Source organism: Amblyomma americanum, chromosome 7 (assembly GCF_052857255.1).
Source record: "Amblyomma americanum isolate KBUSLIRL-KWMA chromosome 7, ASM5285725v1, whole genome shotgun sequence".
In the NCBI taxonomy this organism is placed as follows: Eukaryota; Metazoa; Arthropoda; class Arachnida; order Ixodida; family Ixodidae; genus Amblyomma; species Amblyomma americanum.
The window spans coordinates 134933684-134952605 of NC_135503.1; the positions used below are offsets into that span (position 1 = coordinate 134933684).

General features: G+C 44.0%; 1 protein-coding gene across 1 annotated transcript in view; it reads right to left on the minus strand.

The window, feature by feature from the left end:
* The window catches only part of LOC144096603 (uncharacterized), a 51887-nt gene that overhangs the window by 16552 nt on the left and 16413 nt on the right, over nt 1-18922 (minus strand). The window contains exons 5-6 of the mRNA XM_077629410.1: nt 18523-18725; nt 5457-5625 (exon numbers count right to left, since the gene is read on the minus strand). Of these exons, the coding sequence (XP_077485536.1) occupies nt 5457-5625; nt 18523-18725 (372 nt within the window). The remainder of the gene's footprint in view (nt 1-5456; nt 5626-18522; nt 18726-18922) is intronic.

Here is an 18922-nt window from a genome sequence, read left to right on the forward strand (position 1 = left end):
CCATAGCTTCCGATACCGTGAACTACATATGGCGGAAACGCTTCTTGTACTACTGCTTTGCGAAAAAGACGGTAACTAATCTATCAGTAAACAACTGAACAAATTAAAAACGCTACAGGTGCTAATAATGTAGGTACCACACGAATTTTTTGCAAAGACCACATTACCAACACGGCAGTTCAATGAGCAAATGAATGAAGAAATAACCTGAGTGTCGGGTTGGAACAATGGTATTATGGGAGAGGTGTAATTGGGCCCGGAATGCTGTTTGTCGTTTCTAAAAGCGCGCTACTAAGCAACACTGAAACAGCGGTAAAAAAAAAACAGAGCAAGGAAGCAGGTCGCTGTGTAATTGTGGTCCATATTTTTGCTCCCCTTCAGTGTTTTTTCTAGCAACGTGTTATAGGAAATGGGTCACTTAACCCAATTGTTCAAAAATACCACTCGAAAACGTAGTCCCGATCCAAAAACTGGTCCAAAGAATACCGTTTCCAATTACAGACCGATTTCTCTCACAAGTGTAATATACTGAAACGATGGACTACATACTGTACAGCGCTGAAATAAAACTGTTACATAACAATAATTTTTTTACCGAATCCTAGCATAGTTTTAGGTCTCGCCGTTAATGACTCTTCATGACACGACTCATGATATGACACGTTCATGACATCACTCTTAGAATTCAGTCACAATCTTTTTTTTTTCATCTGACCTTGGTGTAGAGATTGACTGCATATTTATAGACTTTCAAAAAGCTTTTGACTCTGCTTCCTGTGTTTTGTTAATGCATAAATTATCTTTTCTGTGTCTTCCCCGTTTGCTAATTAGTTACATTCAGCGTTTTCTGCTGGATCGCATGCAGCGCATTGTAATTAAAGGTACACAAACCGATTATGTTGCCGTTACTTCAGGAGTCCCGGCAAGGGTCTGTTTTAGGGCCTCTGCTCTTTCAGGTGTACATTATTGTTTTTTTTTATGATCTCTCATACAAAATACGTCTTTATGCTGATGATTGGGTCATCTAGAACTGCATTAAGTGCTTCTGTGACCATGACTATCTACAACAAAATTGGAACTGCATAAAACGCTGCTGTGTTGAGTGGCGAATGTCTCTGAATCTCTCTAAGTGTCAGTCTGTCTCTTTTACACGTATACGCCATCCATACTTGTTTATTTTTATTATTATTATTTATTTATAAGTACCTCAAAGGCCCCATTGAAGGGGTGTTACATTAGGGGGTGGACTATTCAGCAGTACATTTCTTCGATGGACGATCTGAATCACGACGAGTCGATCTGATCCACGATGGCGTTTGGCAGGTCATTCCACTCCCTTGCTGTATGAACAAAAAATGATGACAGATGCGCAGAAGTGCGGGCAGGGGGAGGGTAGACGGCCTTCCCGTGGTTATACATTATATATACTATACGGCTGTTGCGAGTCAGCGAGTAGAAATACCTTCCGGTTTATTTTTCATCTAAACTAACTTCTGCTAAACATGCTGATATCAGCAAGAGCTCGCAAAATGCTGAATTTTATCGAAGGCAATTCCAGAAAAGCACCTCTTAAAATTAGAGAGCTCCTTTACTGACGTAAGTTCCGCATATGATTATGCCTGTGTGGTTTGGGATCCACAACCTAAAGTTCTTTCCGACATGCTTGAAAGGGTGCAAAAACGTGCAGCTCAATTTGTTTCCAATACTTAACTTTATGGCTAGCGTTACATCACTTAAGGTTGGATTCGAATAGAAACTATTAAGCAGGCGCAGAAAAAAACAGGTGGTTGAAAATGCCCTCAAGAATGCATTTCAGAATAGTTAAAGTAGAGAAACTTTCTATTTGCCTCCTCATTTTACTTCCGTGAGGCGTGATCGTCAGTTGAAAATAAGGTACTTTAGCTGTTGGTCGAATGAATTTTAATATTAATTTTTTTCCACGCACCAACAGGGAATGGAATCAGCTACCACAGAAAATTACTAAATGGCACAGTGACATGCTGTCTCGGGCTCCGTTCTTGCTTATGTAGAAGCTAGCGCGGTGGCTTTTTTTTGTTGTCTGCCGTTCATAAATTTGCTGTTCGGTCCCATTTTTCTTTTTTCATTGCTATGCCATTACTTGTCTTTCTTTCCGTACTTCGGCTTCATGCAAACAAGATGTATTCTTTCCTCCTGCAATATTGCCTTCGGGCACTGCAGGTATTCTAAATAAATAAATAAACAAATAAATGAATATGTAGTTTAGTTTAGTTAGTTTAGTTTATGGAGGTTTAACGTCCCAAAGCGACTAAGGCTATGAAAGACGCCGTAGTGAAGGGCTCCGGGAATTTCGACCTCCTCGAGTTCTTTAACGTGCACTGACATCGCACAGTACACGTGCCTCTAGAATTTCGCCTCCATCTAAACTGGACCGCCGCGGCCGGGATTGAACCCGCGTCTTTCGGGCCAGCAGCAGAGCGCCATTACCACTCAGCCACGGCGGCGGCTTTAAATAAATAAATAAATAAATAAATCTCTTCCTAAACTTGAATAACAGTTAATGAAAATGACGTCATTCCATCGAGATGGCTTCCAAAGAAACAGCGGTTTTCGCCTGTTAAAGTTAGGTCGCCGTGGTTGTTTGGTGGCGATCGTCTGCTGACCCGAAAGAAGCGGGTTTGATCTCAGCCGCGGCGGTCGCATTTCGATGCAGGCGAAACGCTAGCGCCCGTGTACTGTGCGATGTCAGTGTACGTTAAAGAACCCCAGGTGGTCGAAATTTCCGGAGTCCGTCAATACGGCGTCCCTCATAGCCTGAGTCGCTGCGGGACGTTAAACTCCTATAAACCATAAACCAATCTTAGTTACATTCTGCTCGAGATGCTGCCAAACAATGTTCGAATATTTACACTGCACACAAACATGGTGCAAAAATATGAGCCGGCCGCTTTTGTACTCTATTGCCCCATCCATGCTTTACAGTTTCTGAATGAAAAATTTGTTCTCCGCATCTCATTTCACTAATCTGCGGTCTCAGCTTTACGTTAAGGGTGGTCTATTGAATAAGTTCTGCGTACTAAGGCTCTAAATTCCCTTAACATGTATTGTTACTGACCCGAAGATAATCAATATCATTCGTTTAAAAATATGAGACAGTGTACTCTCCACAAACGCATTGCGCAGAAAGGTTGATGGCACGTTCTACACCACCACCATAGCAACCGCCACGTCTGGAAACTGTGGTTTTTGAGCGGACGAAGTGCCAATGAAAACAGAATTCAAGCGACCGCGTTATTTCATCAGTTTCGGGAATCATGTCACGCCCTTGGCTAAAAACATAAATAATAAAATAACACGTTTGGCAACTGCTTCGTTCCTACTGCAGACAGAAACTGCTTGCTCACCCGCGTCGGCTCACCAATTAAAAAACAACAAATTGCGACAGCTGTTGTTACACCTGCCCCTTTCCGGGCTGAGAGTCAGTGAGAACGCAGGCCTCTATTAAGCAATGCTTTGTTTAATTTCATTTACATTAGCCTTAACGGCAACATTTACGAAAGAAACTACAGGTAGGAAAGCAAACGGCCAAATACAAAAGGCCGATCTGGTAGCACCGCTGCCTCTAGATATATCGTCCTGCCGCTGCATGCAGTCGGTGTCAACAACACAGATCACGCGGCTCCTCATCGCCGCACTACATTCGACCAGTTTGCCCCTACTGAATTACGTCCGATAAAGGTCGTGAAGCGTGTAAAACGTATTGCCCTGGTCCGCCAGTGCGATATAAGCGCGGAAACCATGGAAACCATGAGAGTGTTTTTGCAGCCACCAGCATGGCTTCTTTCCACTGGGGCCAGGGACGAAAATGTCAAAGGACAAAATATAAATGGTTGGTTAATCAATACGGCTCGCGCCGTCCTTATCGATTTGCTGCCTGTGGTGCCTCCCGGGGGAACGAACAGAGAAGATAAGGCCCGCACTATATGTCCCCTCGCACCCCTCCCCCTCCCCATCCCCCGTTTCTCTTTTCTTGCGCTGGCATGGGCCGGTCGGCTCGCTGCTCGTCAATCGAATTCTTAAATCTTTCTTGAAGGGGGCATCAAGACCTCTCGAAATACTATAGTAGTGCGTTGGTTGCTTGATCGGTCGGCCGGTCGATAGGCTTGTGCAGTTCAACGTACTACCGGCTTTGAGGGACGTCGTAGTGGAGGTCTCCGAGCAATTACGACAACCTATGGATCTTTAACTTAAACTGACATCAAGGAGGACACGGGTCTCGAGCATTTGAGTTCTGTCGAAGTGCGACCACCGGCGCCTTGATTGAACCCGCGTCTTTCGGGTCAGCAGCTGAGCACTAGTACGGCAATTGAAGATACACCTTTGTAGCTGATAGTATAGCAGCGCTTGACAGCAAGCCTTTGGGTACATGCAAAATGGCCTTTTGGCAGCAGTCCATGGAGGCCTCTCCTGGTTGGCCAAAAGAGTGCAAGGGGGCGGGGGGGGGGGGGGGGGGCACAACCTACTGGACTTTTCAAGTTCGGAAATAGGAGAGCTCGCGATAGGCCAGCGGCCATTAAATCATCCATTGTATGAGGATTACAACAACAACAATAATAACATCATCTCCTTGCCATCGTTCTTCACGTCTCAATCTTTGGCTGGCCGCCACGTAACATTTGGTGGAGCTTGCAGAGTACCACCCGCCTTTCATCCTCCTTGTCATAGCGTTTCGGAGCCCTGTGTCTGCATACTTCCGTCGGCTGCGGGTTCCTGCATGGTCTGCGTCCCCCGCTTGCCGTTGCCTGCCAGACCCAAATCGACCTCACCGTTGCTCCCCTCCCAGTCGGCCGTTCAGACCACCCTGAAACGACAAACTTGAACCGACGCAATCACTCGACGTAACGACATCACCGATTCGACACGCCGCTCTCGTGTGAAGACACCGTGCCGCTGCCCATGCCGTTCGGTGCGTCCAAGTGCTGTCTTTTTATTGTAGTTCACATGAAAGACCTTGGCTCCTGGTCATTTTTCTTACCCGCAACTTTTACTTATTTTAAAATTGCAGTTTGGGGTTTGAGCATCTTAAGCAGTAAAAGCATGCAAGAGAATGCCAATAATATAACGCGAACATAACCGGACGCAAGCCTATATTAGAGAAGGGTTATTTAAAATGTGATGCCGAAAGCTGTCTTTGTCAGTCCACTTCAGAGCGAGCCAATAACAGATAGCTTTCGGGGCTGTTCGCCACTGAGCCGCTCTGTTTTTAGATAAGAATATCTATAAAACCAAAGAGTTCGAAGCCCTGTATCTTTAACAGATTTCAGTTAGGTACGCCCGAGAAAACGTACTCAGTTGTCGCGCAATCTGGACCACGTAGAAGTATTGCCTAGCGGGTAAAATTCGAATGTATTGTTTTGTTGGATGAACAAAACGTGGATCCTAAAGCGCCGCTCTGCCGAAAACTTAGGAAGAGGTACCTGGTGCTTGTTGACAATTTGCACGAACTCGGGGGCGGAGAGGCCTCCTCTTGACGGCACAACCCTGGCACCCGAGCAGAGTGCGGATGCCAGCAGCACGAAGCCCGCAGCATGCGTCACTGGGTTCCAGCCCAGGTACACATCTCCTTCGTAGAACATGTCCACGGCCCTGATGAAACAGAATGCGGTACACTGTAATGAATGAGCTTGGCAGATGACGGAGAAAATCGGAAAGGCGCTCAGCTTGAATGACCGCAACGAAGATACTCTGGTTTTCTTTCAGCGTAAACATTATGCGATAAAGACCGTGCAAAGAAGAATGCATACACATTCAGAAATGCAATGAATGAATCGAAGCGTAAATGTCAAATAAAAACACAAAAGATCCGGAAAACGCGCAATAGAGAAAACTTAAACAGCACAGATATCGCTTCTTCTTTAAAGCACTGCTCAGTCGCTGTCGATCCTAATAAATCTGCATGGAAAAATGTGTATCAGGATACCCAATACCAAGCCAGGGGTATATTACGACTGTATCCGGTTGTTTAATGCGTGCGAAAGCGTCAATAAGCAGAAGTTTTAACCTTCAACAACCATTAAAATGTGGCCGGCGCAATCAGCTGCGAATCTGTGCACTCCTGCACATGAACAGAACACCACAGTCCAATCGTGTAGTATTTTACATGAAATAGTTAGCTCAAAACACCGGATGTTGTTCCATATTCGATTTCTTGGGCTCTTTAACGGGCACCAACTTCGCGCAGCATGCATACGTTTCTTGCATTTCGACTCCTTACAAACGCGGCTGCCGCGGCAGGAATTTGAACACGCGTCCTCAGATCGAAATCACGGCTGTGACGGCCGGGTTTCCACGGAAAAGGTATGAAGAAGACCTCCTTGCACTGTGCAGTGTATGTGTTCGTAAAGAACCGCAGGCGGCGGAAAATAATCCGAGCGCAACCACTGCGACGATTCTTTCTCTCTTGCTGCTTTCACTCCTGTGTTCATCCGTTCGCTCACGGCCTCATTCAGATGCCCACGGAGAGTGAGGTAGTTACAGCGTATTTCTATCATTTTGATTTTATATTAGTTAGCGGGGCTTTGATCGGATTATTGTTAAAAAATGAATTTTACGTCTACATCTTCACTTCCTGCTCTCAGTGCATTCTTTTTCTTCTGTCTGTCCGACCACGCAAAGTCATGAAAACGAAATATACCAGAAAGAATTTAAAGTCTCACCGGGATCAAAACCTGCCCCCATAGGTGCGCAAGCAGAAGCTCGCGTGATGGTCCGAACAGATCAGCTGTCGCAGTAAAGCCCGAAGGTACGATCCTAGGAAACATTTCTAATTTTCCAAAAATACTTCTCTGCGTTCGCCACTAGTGGGCGGTTGCTTTACGGCAAAAAACTAGCGCGCAGAAACGACGAAGTCAAGAACGAGGCGGACGCAGGCGCTTCAACGGTTTATTGGTCGATGAATCTTTTTTCATAATCGTAGCCTGAATACTAGGCCAGAGCAATGCTTTCAGTTGCGGCCGAGCATGCGTATGTTCTACAGGTGACAACACTTCTGCTGGCCTCGCAGCAAAGTCGTTCACTATGCCGATAAAACAAGTCGCTTCTGCAGTTCGACGCATGCGCACGCTTCTCAGCATACGCTCCAAAGAGGCAGCACTTCGAATTTATCCACGCCGAACTTTGCTTGAAGATTTCTCATGGCGCGCGACGCAAACTCGTCCTAGAAGAAGACGATGGTCGATTCTCTGCGGACGTAGCGCAATCAGCTTGAACCTGGCCAATCCCCCACCGTGGGTATGTGCCATCGTATTTGAGGCAAAAACAGCAGCTGAAGCTACGATCTGCGTCACGCAGATAAGCTAAGTCGATGCCTTCGACATCGGCCGAAGCTTCCACTGATCCCACGTTCCACGTAATGGAACGTGATTGCTTTGTAGAGCTTCGCTCACTGACCAGCAGCGAGGCAGAAGCAACTTTGCAGGCGACGAAACACCGCGCAGCACCTATGGAAGGGTCGTCAGGCTAGAGCTAGTGCATAGGTTCCGAGAGTTTCGCCTTTTGATATCTTTGCACCGCTCGCGCCTCCGTTTGCCAAACGTGATCACATGGTTGAAAAAGCATGGAAGCATTACGGACAAGCCAACTTGTCCACATCGTGTAGGGCTAGAGTGCCGTTGACACTCCATTGCTACACTTATTTACTCTTCTCGTGCTTTCGGCATTTCTTTTCATTTGAATGCACATTTTCATTGAAAAAGATGTTTGGTGATAAAAAATAAATGCATGCTTTTGTGACATTTGTTCGCGAATTCTTAAAATGAAAACACTTTTGAATTGTGGCATTTACAAAATTTGGCGCCATCATTACATGTGGCCTGTATAGTAACTCATTGAGGTAGGTCTTGATGCTCCCAATGCATTACTAGCAAGGTGTGTCATTCGCTGCAATAGTGCTTTGGTTAGAATAGAGCAAGTTTGGCAGCCAAAAACAATTAGATTGGGTCTGTACTCGCTCTTGCCTGTCTTCCGCATTCAAGAGCTGCGGTTTCATAGCTGGGTTGTTTGGGGAAAGTTATATGGCAGACCTACGAGCTACTCTGGGAATTTGCACAGCAACTCTAGTGAAGGCGTAGCTCGAGTAAGGCTGCCAATGTTTCTGAATGTCACATATGTTTCCGAGGTGCATGTAATCTACCCGAAAACCGCAACATTTATGAATTGCCGGGCATAAGATTGTATCTTTAAATGGAATGGAAAGAAGAAACCTCAAAACGAAAAGATAAATTGAAAGATACTAAAAAAGTTGTTGAGAAACAGTGCTGCAAAACACGTTTGCTTACTTTCAATCAGCAGATTACCACTTATGAGAATCGCTGCAGAGAAAAAAAGTCTTGAAGCGCAAGTGCGCAATTGTGTACGGGGCATACACGCAGATCTTATTAGGTGTGCTACGCGTATACGAGTGGTCTCTTTCAGGCGGATTTAAGTGCAATAAACTCAACCCAATAAGGATGCCAATTTAAGCCAATGAGAACGCGCAACAGATATTGATTACTACCACGTCTTCCGCCACATTCTTTAGGGAAAATCTGGCCATAAGCAATACTATAGACTATTTTCAAATTTCTAGCTTCAATTGCATCTTCAAAACAGACTGTAACCTACAATTCACACGAGAACTTGTGGTATTTGTTGAAATTCTAACCTCTCTGGCACTTGGTATGTAATTCCGTACCAGCCTGTAAAGAAATATATAAAAAAAACGCGGTCGTCATGACCACCAGCCTGACTACCCCGCTGCAAGGCAAAGGCCTCTCCCATGTCTCACCAATTAACCCTGTCTTTTGCCAACTTCACCCACCCTATGCCTGAAAGCATCTTAATCTCATGTGCCGCCTACTGCTGCTACGGAAGCATGTAGCCGCGCACTGAGTTGAACATTTCTCGGCACAAACAAACGAGAGACACCTCTTTTTTCGTTCTTTATTTACGCGCTGTCTTCATTTGCCATGCGTTATAGTATGGGTACATTCAAGCATTTTCATTGTTTTTGTTCCGATGTCTCAACAACTGAGATGTCGGATCAATATTGTATTGCATTGTTTCAGCACAGGATGCCGCTTTAGCTTCTTAATCGTGCTCTTTTTCACCAAATAATATATAATTTCACGTTTATTCGATATTGCAGTGTGGGGCTCAAAAATATGGGACGAGGCTTCTCACTCTATATTCTGACACGTTTTGTAACTTGCCAGTCGCTATCATGCCCAGAAGTACTGGCTAAGCACATGTTTAGACGGAGAAGTTGTGTATGAACACATTGTTTGGATATATGCTAAGATTCCACTATAAAAATAAACATATCCTCTGATTTCCGCTCGGCATCATGCTTTCGCTATTATCGTTTTCGATATCGCCACAACGTTAACTATTGGTCTTTTATGGCTGTCCTAAATACTCGAAGCGAGCGATGAATAAACTTTAAAAGAAAGTGTTTTGGTGAGCATCTAGGAAGAATAGAGCATTAACTTCAATGTTCAGTAAAGCGGCAGACTCGGCTAGTTGGTTTTGGACATTAATAGAATGGCAGCGCACAAGCAAACACAGACAGGAAGAAGGGGACAAGCGCTTGTCTTTGCGCTGCTTTGCTGGATAAGAAACAAAGTGGGAATTTTTATCACTTCATCGCCATCTAAACACAACGGAAGGGTTGGGTAATTTGGTATAAGTTGCCGTTAAAGAGAACCGACCCAGATTGTTCAGGAATACGGTGAAAACTGTGGCGGTCCCGGTGGCCAACACGACTGCTCAGTATCTTTTCTACCTGTTTTCTTCGCAGATAATTGAAGCTGCAGCACCTGCTGATGAATGATGAATAAGGAAGAGTAAAGTACCTGTGCATGTCCGCTAGCACCAACTGCGCCATTGCCACTGCCGCGTGCTGACAGAAAGGAGTTGCAAGATAGACATATGAAAAGAAAGATCGAAAGAAAAGACACAGGTTGGGGCCACATTGTACGCCAAAGCGGCGACGGCAGCTGATTAAGAAACAGACAAGTCCTCCCACCCTCTCTCTGACTAAACTTGATGCCGAGCATTATCGTTCAAACCCTTGTGTTTCGATTTAATGCATGTCAGAATTGACACGCGGGTTGTACTTGTGAGGACAAACGATCTGGTGAGTATGTCAAGGTCCTTGTGACCCTTGTGTGACGCATATGCTATTGTTCTCTTAGTCGGCGTTCAAGCTTCGTAGAACTAATTGGATGTCATCTATCAAAGCATTCTGGGCACGATAGCTTCGTGAACGGCGTAATTTTGGTTTCTTGCAGTCTGCGGTAATATTGAGAGGGCGTGAGACATCTTTACAAGTGGGAGAAATTCACGCCCACCAAAACAAGATGTCAACAATTTGTCACTGCAGCGGACGCGCTTGCAGCGAGAAATGAAAAGAACGATGTAAAACCTGACAATTAAGTTTTCCATAGTCAATAGCTTTTTGTTCCCAGTTTTTTGGTTGGCGTGGCAGTAATCTGCCCTGATGAGGCAAGAACATCCGAGCTGGAATGCAGCCAATCTTGGCTGTTTCTTGAGCCAGAATTCTCTTGCGAATGCGCGCCCGCTATAAGTTTCACTATGTGGAGCTCTAGCATAGAGGAAAACATTCAACAGCGGAAGCACGGTGGTATAAGCAGGAAATACGTTGTTATTTTTTAATATCTTTACTGTTTCAAAATGTAACGTTTACCACCCGTAGTTAGTTATTATAGTAGGTTGACTATTACTGATGTTTGATTATGGAAGTAATACAAATTTCTTGCCCCGGCGAGGCAGAACAAAAGAAGGGAACATGCCCTCCTGACTAGGCCTTGCCATCAGAGGGCGCCGACAGTGCAGCAACAGTGGCGCGTCAGCATTCGCTCGCCGCACCAGTAGTTACACAAGAACAAGCAACAATATCCAGAATATTGTACTGTGACAAAATGTACATTTGAAAACATAATGACATTCCGCATTTCAGAATCGTAATTTCCTAAATAGAATGTAACAGAGCTGTGCTAAAAGGAAAGCAAAGTAAATAAAAAGTTGGCCAATAAAATTTAACGCAAACAGTGAAGGGCATGATCCGTTCAAGATGGGAGTAAGAAAAAAAAAGAAAATAAGATCGCAAGACTGGGCATTACAAAATCATGCAAACAGTGATATAAAATTCTAGCATTCGTGCTTAAATTTGCGAGCCAGTTTACTTTTCTTTGCAATATCAATCAGTTTAGGGTGAGTCTTGCAGATGACCATGGTATGATATTCCACAGTTTCCTTTCCATAACGGCTTACGAGGACGCTACACTACAACTGAGGTTTGGCATAAAAAATAAGGCGGATCGGTGCTAGGGTATCGATTAAGGAAGCTATTGTGTTTCTCTGCTATTTCTGTGTATACCAGAAGGCATAACCTAATATTGTAGGAGCTTGTAACAAGTTGTACAGCAAGCTGCTTCATTACTTCACCTGAAGTTTGTTTAAATGCAGCCAGGTATTAGGTTCTTGTCGCCAAGCGCATGGCTTTACTCCTATTTCATCAAGGTTAGCGCCAGAGAAAAAAACAATAGTGCCGTCGGTATATAATACAATATGTTGAGTCATTGGAATGTTGATTAAAGTATAAACCACAAGGGACCTAGTATTCATCCTTGTGGTACGCGTATTTAAAAAGCTGCATGTCAGAATGACAACCATGTAATCGACAGACCTGAAATCTTGAGCTGCGGTATTTAAGAATAAGACCTAGGGCTATCCCATAAATACCATATACATCGTTTCTTAAAAGTAAATGATGCTGAATAAAGCCGAACGCTTTACGGAAGGCTAGGAAAATTCCAACTGTATAATGTTCCGGTTTAGAAGTTTTTAATTTTATCTTTCGTTTGAGATAGTGCCTTTTCCACCGATTTTTCTTTTTTAATACCATACTGTTGCTCTGAAAATACATGATTAAAGAGAAGGAAGTCATTTAAACCTTGTATATGTTTCGCTCCACTACTTTAAAGAAAAGTGGCAGTACTGAAAGGGGCATATAGTTTTTTAGGTCAACATATGTGTCTCCCATATGCATTAGAACAACGCCAGCTATTTTCTTCTTGTCAGGAAAGATACTGGATTCAAGAATGCGGTTGCACATATATGTCAAGAGCTCAGATAAGATATGCGAAGCTGCCTCTAGCAGCGCGGCTTTTACTCAGTCATAGCCCGCCAGCTGGTAATCTGTTGTCGAGTATGCATAGTATAGGATTTACTTCTGCAGGAGAAGTAGGGCATGAAAAACTGAATCAGAAATAAGGACGCTCATATACTCTGCTAATACATTACCCAGACACGAAGGAGGTGCAAAGTTTCCTGTGCCTGCTTCCATAAAATGAGTGTTCAATATATTGGCTTACGATTTACCGTAGGAGCATGTGCCATCTATTTCTAATTGTGGTGGTACAGCTGTAGCGTTGTTTCCTGTCAGCTCACAAAACGTTAGCCAAGCTCTGTGAGGGCTATGCAAAGAGTTATCAAACCTGTTTCGGTAATATTTATATTTTGGCATCATTACATCTCCACTCAATTCATTTCGAATGTTCTTTAATTTGTAATATCTGTATTTCTCTTTTTTGTAAAAACTGGTTAAACAGCCAATCCTTCTGTGTTATGCGCTTATAGAGCTCAGTTGTAACGAATGGCTGCCTCGCCTTTTTATGCTTATTTATAGGGATATGTGGAAACACCGAATTACGATTGACTTGTGCCTTTGCAATAAGTTTTTTATAATAACAAGGACTTAGCTCTACAGAAACATTGGATCAGTGGGCATTTTCAGCTAATAAAAAAAAAAAAACCTATGTCCTTACTGTTTATGAGTTCTTTGGTATAGACTGATGTTTCGACGTGTTTGTGATTTGGAAATACAGCAAATATTTGCAAATGATTCCTAACATCTGATCCGAGCACCCCAGAGCAAGTATTAAACTTCATAAAATTGGTACAACAAAAGTAAGTAATGGTATTTGAATATAGATTTCTTTCTGGCTCCTCAGCAAGATTTTCACAGCCATTTGCAAGCATGGCTTCCAATAATTGAACACTTGCATTGCTACAGGAGAATATATCGATGTTAAAATCTCCTAAAATTACTATATGCTCGTACGTTTACCAGCGGCAGGACGTAATCAATGTAATTAGGGAAGCTTGTAAGGATGCCTTGGGTGGTCGGTATGCAGCAACAATTACAATGTCTACATGCATAAGTGCTACCGACTCAAAATCACAACACACGCATGTAAGTTCAATTTGACATTCGTAGAAACAACCATCCCGTATGTAGACACGTAGATACACCTCCACCATGCTTGTGTGTGGGATAAACAGAGTTACGTTTGCACCCTGTTAAATAGCGGACATCTGCACTTTTGATGAACCATGCAGGTTTCCGAAAACGCTAGCAAACCAAATTGATAATAACGCTCGGAAAGGAGGTTTTCAACCTGTTCTAGTTTTTTTTCTCACACTTCTTACGTTCATGTTAAGTACAGAAACACCCTTTGCTGCGAAGAATTTCTCACTGCGAACAAAGCTAGAAAAAGATTTTTGGCATGAAAAAAAGAATTTGCTTGAGTAACCAATCCGTACACACAAAAGGAAAGTGTAGATTAATGATTGTGCTTTATCTGGCAACAATGGCGGCTGTTAACAGACTTGCAAAAAGCACCGCGTTTTGAAGCTCATTTTTACTGCCACATCGAATGATACATGCTGCCATTGCCACTTGCGCTGTTTGCAGTTACTGTCATGGGCATGCTAAGGGTGCATACTCTTCTTACGGAAACAATTTTGCTAATGGAAACATGATCATGACACGCGCCAACCGCAGTTATTACTTTCGTATATGAAAATGAAACGCAACAATTTTACGAGTAGTTCTTCAATATGATGAAAAAGGCCACTAAGAAATCGTTTAAATGCGTAACCTGCAAGCCGAGAGCGAGGCATCCTGATACAGCTAACCTAGCTGACAATTGTCTAGCTGAAATAATATAAATAAACAGGAAATTGTTTCGCATGCTCGTGCTGGAGACTAAAATAGACAAGGTGATGAACATGCAGTAATTGTACAGAATCTCGACAAGTCTTTGCGCCATCTTACTGACTCTTATGGTTAGCTAAAAGACAATCTAATGTGAGGCGGCACGGAAATCAGCGGTTTACAGCATCGAATAGAGGCTATTGAAAATGCAAAAAACAAGAATTCTGTCTACAAGCTAACAGAGGAAAATAAACGAACATGAAGAGCAAAGCGCTGTAAACAAACTGAAATTCATGGGCCTTAGAAGAGCTATATTGAGAACCTGATGAATGAGATTAGCCCGGTGGGCAGAAAACAAGAACTCCCTGACATTTCGAATAGTAATTTCGAACTTAGAGACCGTTTGCTCTCTAATAGTAGAAAACGACTGTAGTCGATGTCATGGCTTTCTGACAGGACCCTGAGACACAAACGATTTTAAGCACGCATTTGAGTTCGAAAACGGCTTTCAGGCGTTGGCTTCACTGAAAACTTTATAAGCAACGAGGAAACCATTGCTAGGGCAGGCGAGGAAAAACGCTAGGAAAAAGACTACAAATTTTCTTGACCTTCTGAGGGTAGCGTGCTCGCAAAGATGCAGGATGAGGAAAAAATTATCAAAACTGCCACAGAAAATGACCAGAGTGAAATTGTCTAGATAAAGACACCGCGTTTTTATCCCTTCAAGCAAGGTGCCTTTCCACACTACTATTTTGCTCAGTGACCTTGGTGAAAGAAAGGAGTGTTTCCGTATTAAAAGGCTTTCTTTTCTTTTATTGAATACAAAGAACCTGGGAAAGAAACAGGGAGACATTGAGCCATACTTTCCTCGCTTTCAGTCCTCCTCCTCATTTATCTTTTTTTTTTCTCAAACTTGATTTTCGACCTGTTAGAGATTCACAACTTCTCCGGCAACATTCATGCTTATGTATACCGTGCGCAATTGCCAGAGCGGAGGGAATCTATGTAAATTCGTGACAGTCATCGCAATGTGAAATTGCATGAATGTGAGGCGACTTTTGCATGTATATGTGACGGCCTTGAATCTGTTGCTGCTGTGTATAAAATATTGGTGTCGCTTACATCGTCTGATCACCCCAATGCACACTGACGAATTTTTTTTAACTACACTGAATAGCTCTTGGATTTTGCGAACTTCGTGGATGGTTTGGTTTGGTTTGGAGTTAGAACGTCCCAAAGCGACTCAGGCTATGAGAGACGCCCTAGTGAAGGGCTAATCCAGAGTTCGACGAAAACTCATCTCGCGAGGACATGATGGCATTCTGAAAAACCTAGCACTCGAAAAGAAAAGGAAGCACAATAGGGTAAATAAACAAAAAAAATTACATTTCGGGACCATTACGGATCCCTTGTTCACATATGAAAACAAAAAACGGAACGGCTGTGTTTATATGAGTGAAGGCTGCTGTAATGAGCATGCGTATGCTGCAGGCATGGGCCCAACTGTCCTATTAAGTGCATGCGTAGTTGATTAGATATGCAATGACCCTAGGTGTAGGCGGGATGATAATGATTTTTCGGTGGATATGAGACTGCCTGCGTCCCAGGCGATAATGTGACCGATGCACATTTGGTGATCTGCCAAGGCGTTTTCCTCGGTGCGCCCCTTAGCAACGTCATTTTTACGCTCCCTGAGCCGTCTCCTGTAATCCCCAGTTTCGCCAATGTTGGCTGCGTCTCAATCCTGACAAGGAATCCTGTACACAACCCCGAACTATCTAGTGCGTACAAGCTTGTCTTTCACTCGCACAAGTTGCTGGCTGAGCTTGTTTGTAGGCACGTGGCAGATTTGAACATCATAGCCATTTTCGGTCACCTGCGCCAACCTTGCCTTGGAAATCACCGAGGCCCTCGCCCTTGCTTCTTTTCCTCGTCGCCCAAAAATATTTCTGCGCTATGTAGATGAGCGTTTTTGCGTGTTGAACCGGCAAGACGCGCCCGCACTACTACACCATCCAGCCAACGATACAGTTCACTGTGGAAGAGGAGAGTTCCGGCCGCATTGCCTTTCTCGATGTTTTAGTACAGCGCACAGCGAATGGCCTCGTGAAGTCAGTCTACCGAAAAGCCACACATGCAGGCCGATACCTGAACTTTGCCACTGCGCATCCGGTTGGGCACAAGCGCTCCCTGTCATCAGCGCTCTCCAAGCGCGCGCAACGCCTAAGTTCATCTCCACAAGCGCGAAGGAAAGAACAAAAAAGGATAAAAGAAGAACTCTCTCTAGAAATGGCTACCCAAGGCAACTTCTTAACTCGTAGCAACGCCGATTTTCAAATTCACTCACAGCACCGAAGCAAGCAGAGCGGAGGCGAGCCGCCATCCCTTACGCGGTTGGTGTAAGCGAAACACTGGCAAGAATCTTCAGTGACAATAATGTTCAAATTTGCCACGTGCCTACAAACAAGCTCAGACAGCAACTTGTGCGAGTGAAAGACAAGCTTGAACGCACTAGATACCCTGGGGTTGTATACAAGATTCATTGTCAGGATTGCGACGCAGCCTACATCGGCGAAACTGGGGACTACATATAGGACTGGTTTCTGTGAATAAACTTCAGTTGATGTCCGGCGATTGTGTGTCTGTTCTTCCTTCGTCCGTGTTTTTCGTGCGCCAGAACGATGTATCATAATGCGACTGTGAACCAACTAGCCCAGCTGTCTACGCTTAGGGACTACAGGAGACGGCTCAGGGAGCATAAAAATGACGTTGCTAAGGGGCGCACCGAAGAAAACGCCTTGGAAGATCACCAAAAGTGAACCGGTCACATTATCGCCTGGGACGCAGCCAGTATCATATGCAATGAGAAATCATTATCATCCCGCCTATTAGTAGAGTCATTCCATATCCAATCAACTCCGCACGCACTTAATCGGACATGTGGGCCCACGCCTGCTGCATACACATCCTCATTACAGCGACCTTCACTCATATAAACACGGTCGGTCCGTTTTTTCGTTTTCATATGTGAACAAGGGACCCGTAATGGTCCTGAAACCTCATTTGTTTTTTGCCTTGTTGTTCTTCCTGTTCATGGCGAGTGTTAGGTTTTTCATAATGAGTGAAGGGCTAAGGAAATTTCGACCACCTGGGGTTCTTTAACGTGCACTGACACCGTACAACACACGGGTCTCTTGAATTTCGCCTCCATCAAAATTCGACCGCAGCGGTCGGGATCGAACCCGTGTCTTTCGGGCCAGGCGCCGAGCGCCATAACCACTGAGCCACCGCGGCGTGTTTACATTTCTTGCGGTGTATAGGAAGACCGCTTCCTCGGTCCGAACCATTTGTTATTACTTCCTAGGGCGATGTGGCGTCTTTTCACTCGCTAATAAACCCATTTTCAGTTGGTAATAGTCAGCGCGTGTGTATGTCTTTCTTCAGGCGCCCGTGTTCAGAAAGAGCTGCTTTGCCTCTTCGTAAAGAACCGACCAGTCCAAATTTTCACTTTGCCACCCCCCTGTCCTGCCGAACGCATCTGCCGAGACTCTCACGTTATTCTTGAATTGCAGGCGAAAAGAACTACAAGCTCGAGAAGTTTTTGCATGCTTAATAATAATAATAATAATAATAATAATAATAATAATAATAATAATAATAATAATAATAATAATAATAATAATAATAATAATAATAATAATAATAATAATAATAATAATAATAATAATAATAATAATAATTGGTTTTTGGGGAAAGGAAATGGCGCAGTATCTGTCTCATATATCGTTGGACACCTGAACCGCGCTGTAAAGGAAGGGATAAAGGAGGGAGTGAAAGAAGAAAGGAAGAAAGAGGTGCCGTAGTGGAGGGCTCCGGAATAATTTCGACCACCTGGGGATCTTTGACGTGCACTGACATCGCACAGCTCACGGGCGCCTTAGCGTTTTGCCTCCATTGCATGCTTACACAAAACCTCTTTCGTGCTAAAGTGTTAAATGAAGTCTTGGTTCTTCAACAATGTGGAAGCTTGAGCATGTTGGTGTGTCATTATCGTTACAGAGCAAAAGACGAGGGCGAGACGATTACATAGACAGCGCTGTCTGTGTACTCGTCTTGTCCTTGTCTTCTGTGCTTCAACGACATTTGCTGTGCAACTATTACTGGCTAGTGTTAAATCACCATTTCACGCCGAAGGGAACTGGTAGCAGACCCCAAGAAATCGAGAAACGGGATGAATAAGAGCTAACGCCCTTGAAATTGTTGTTCAAGGTAGTGGGGTCTGTGAAGCAGTGAAAATATATTAGAGATTAGCTTAAGCTAAAAGCACTTGTTACGGGAAGCAACGAAAAAAAAAACAACGGAAATTTCACAGAACCAGAACGAATTTTTCACGTGCCACTGGACTGTTTCATGTTACAAACACTTCAGTACTATTATCTGAATAGTACTAGAAATTTTGCTATTTTGTCAAAACAAATGCTTACTGGTTCAGCTGCACCGACGCTTTGTACGCGTACATGGTGACCTCCACTCCCTTGGGCAGGCCAGACGTGCCCGACGTGTAGGTGCAGACGAGGACGTGGGCGCGCTTATCATCCACCCTCGGTTCTTCGAAGGTCGTGGGATCCTCGCTCTCAAAGTCTTTAATGCAGTGGAAGCCGTCCACCCGGTCGACGCAGAACACACCCTGCGGGAAGACCCGCGCGCTTGAAAGACTGAACGAGTTCAAGTGTTGCTTTAGAGTGTCTCTCATAGCTTTCCAACGCTTTTTTGATGGCCGATATCAATGTTTGAAACTCATTATGAATTTGATGCTGCACTATCTGGGCATTAAGAACGCGCCTGGAAAGGACGAATGAGCAAAAAAAAACCGTTGCTCGTGCC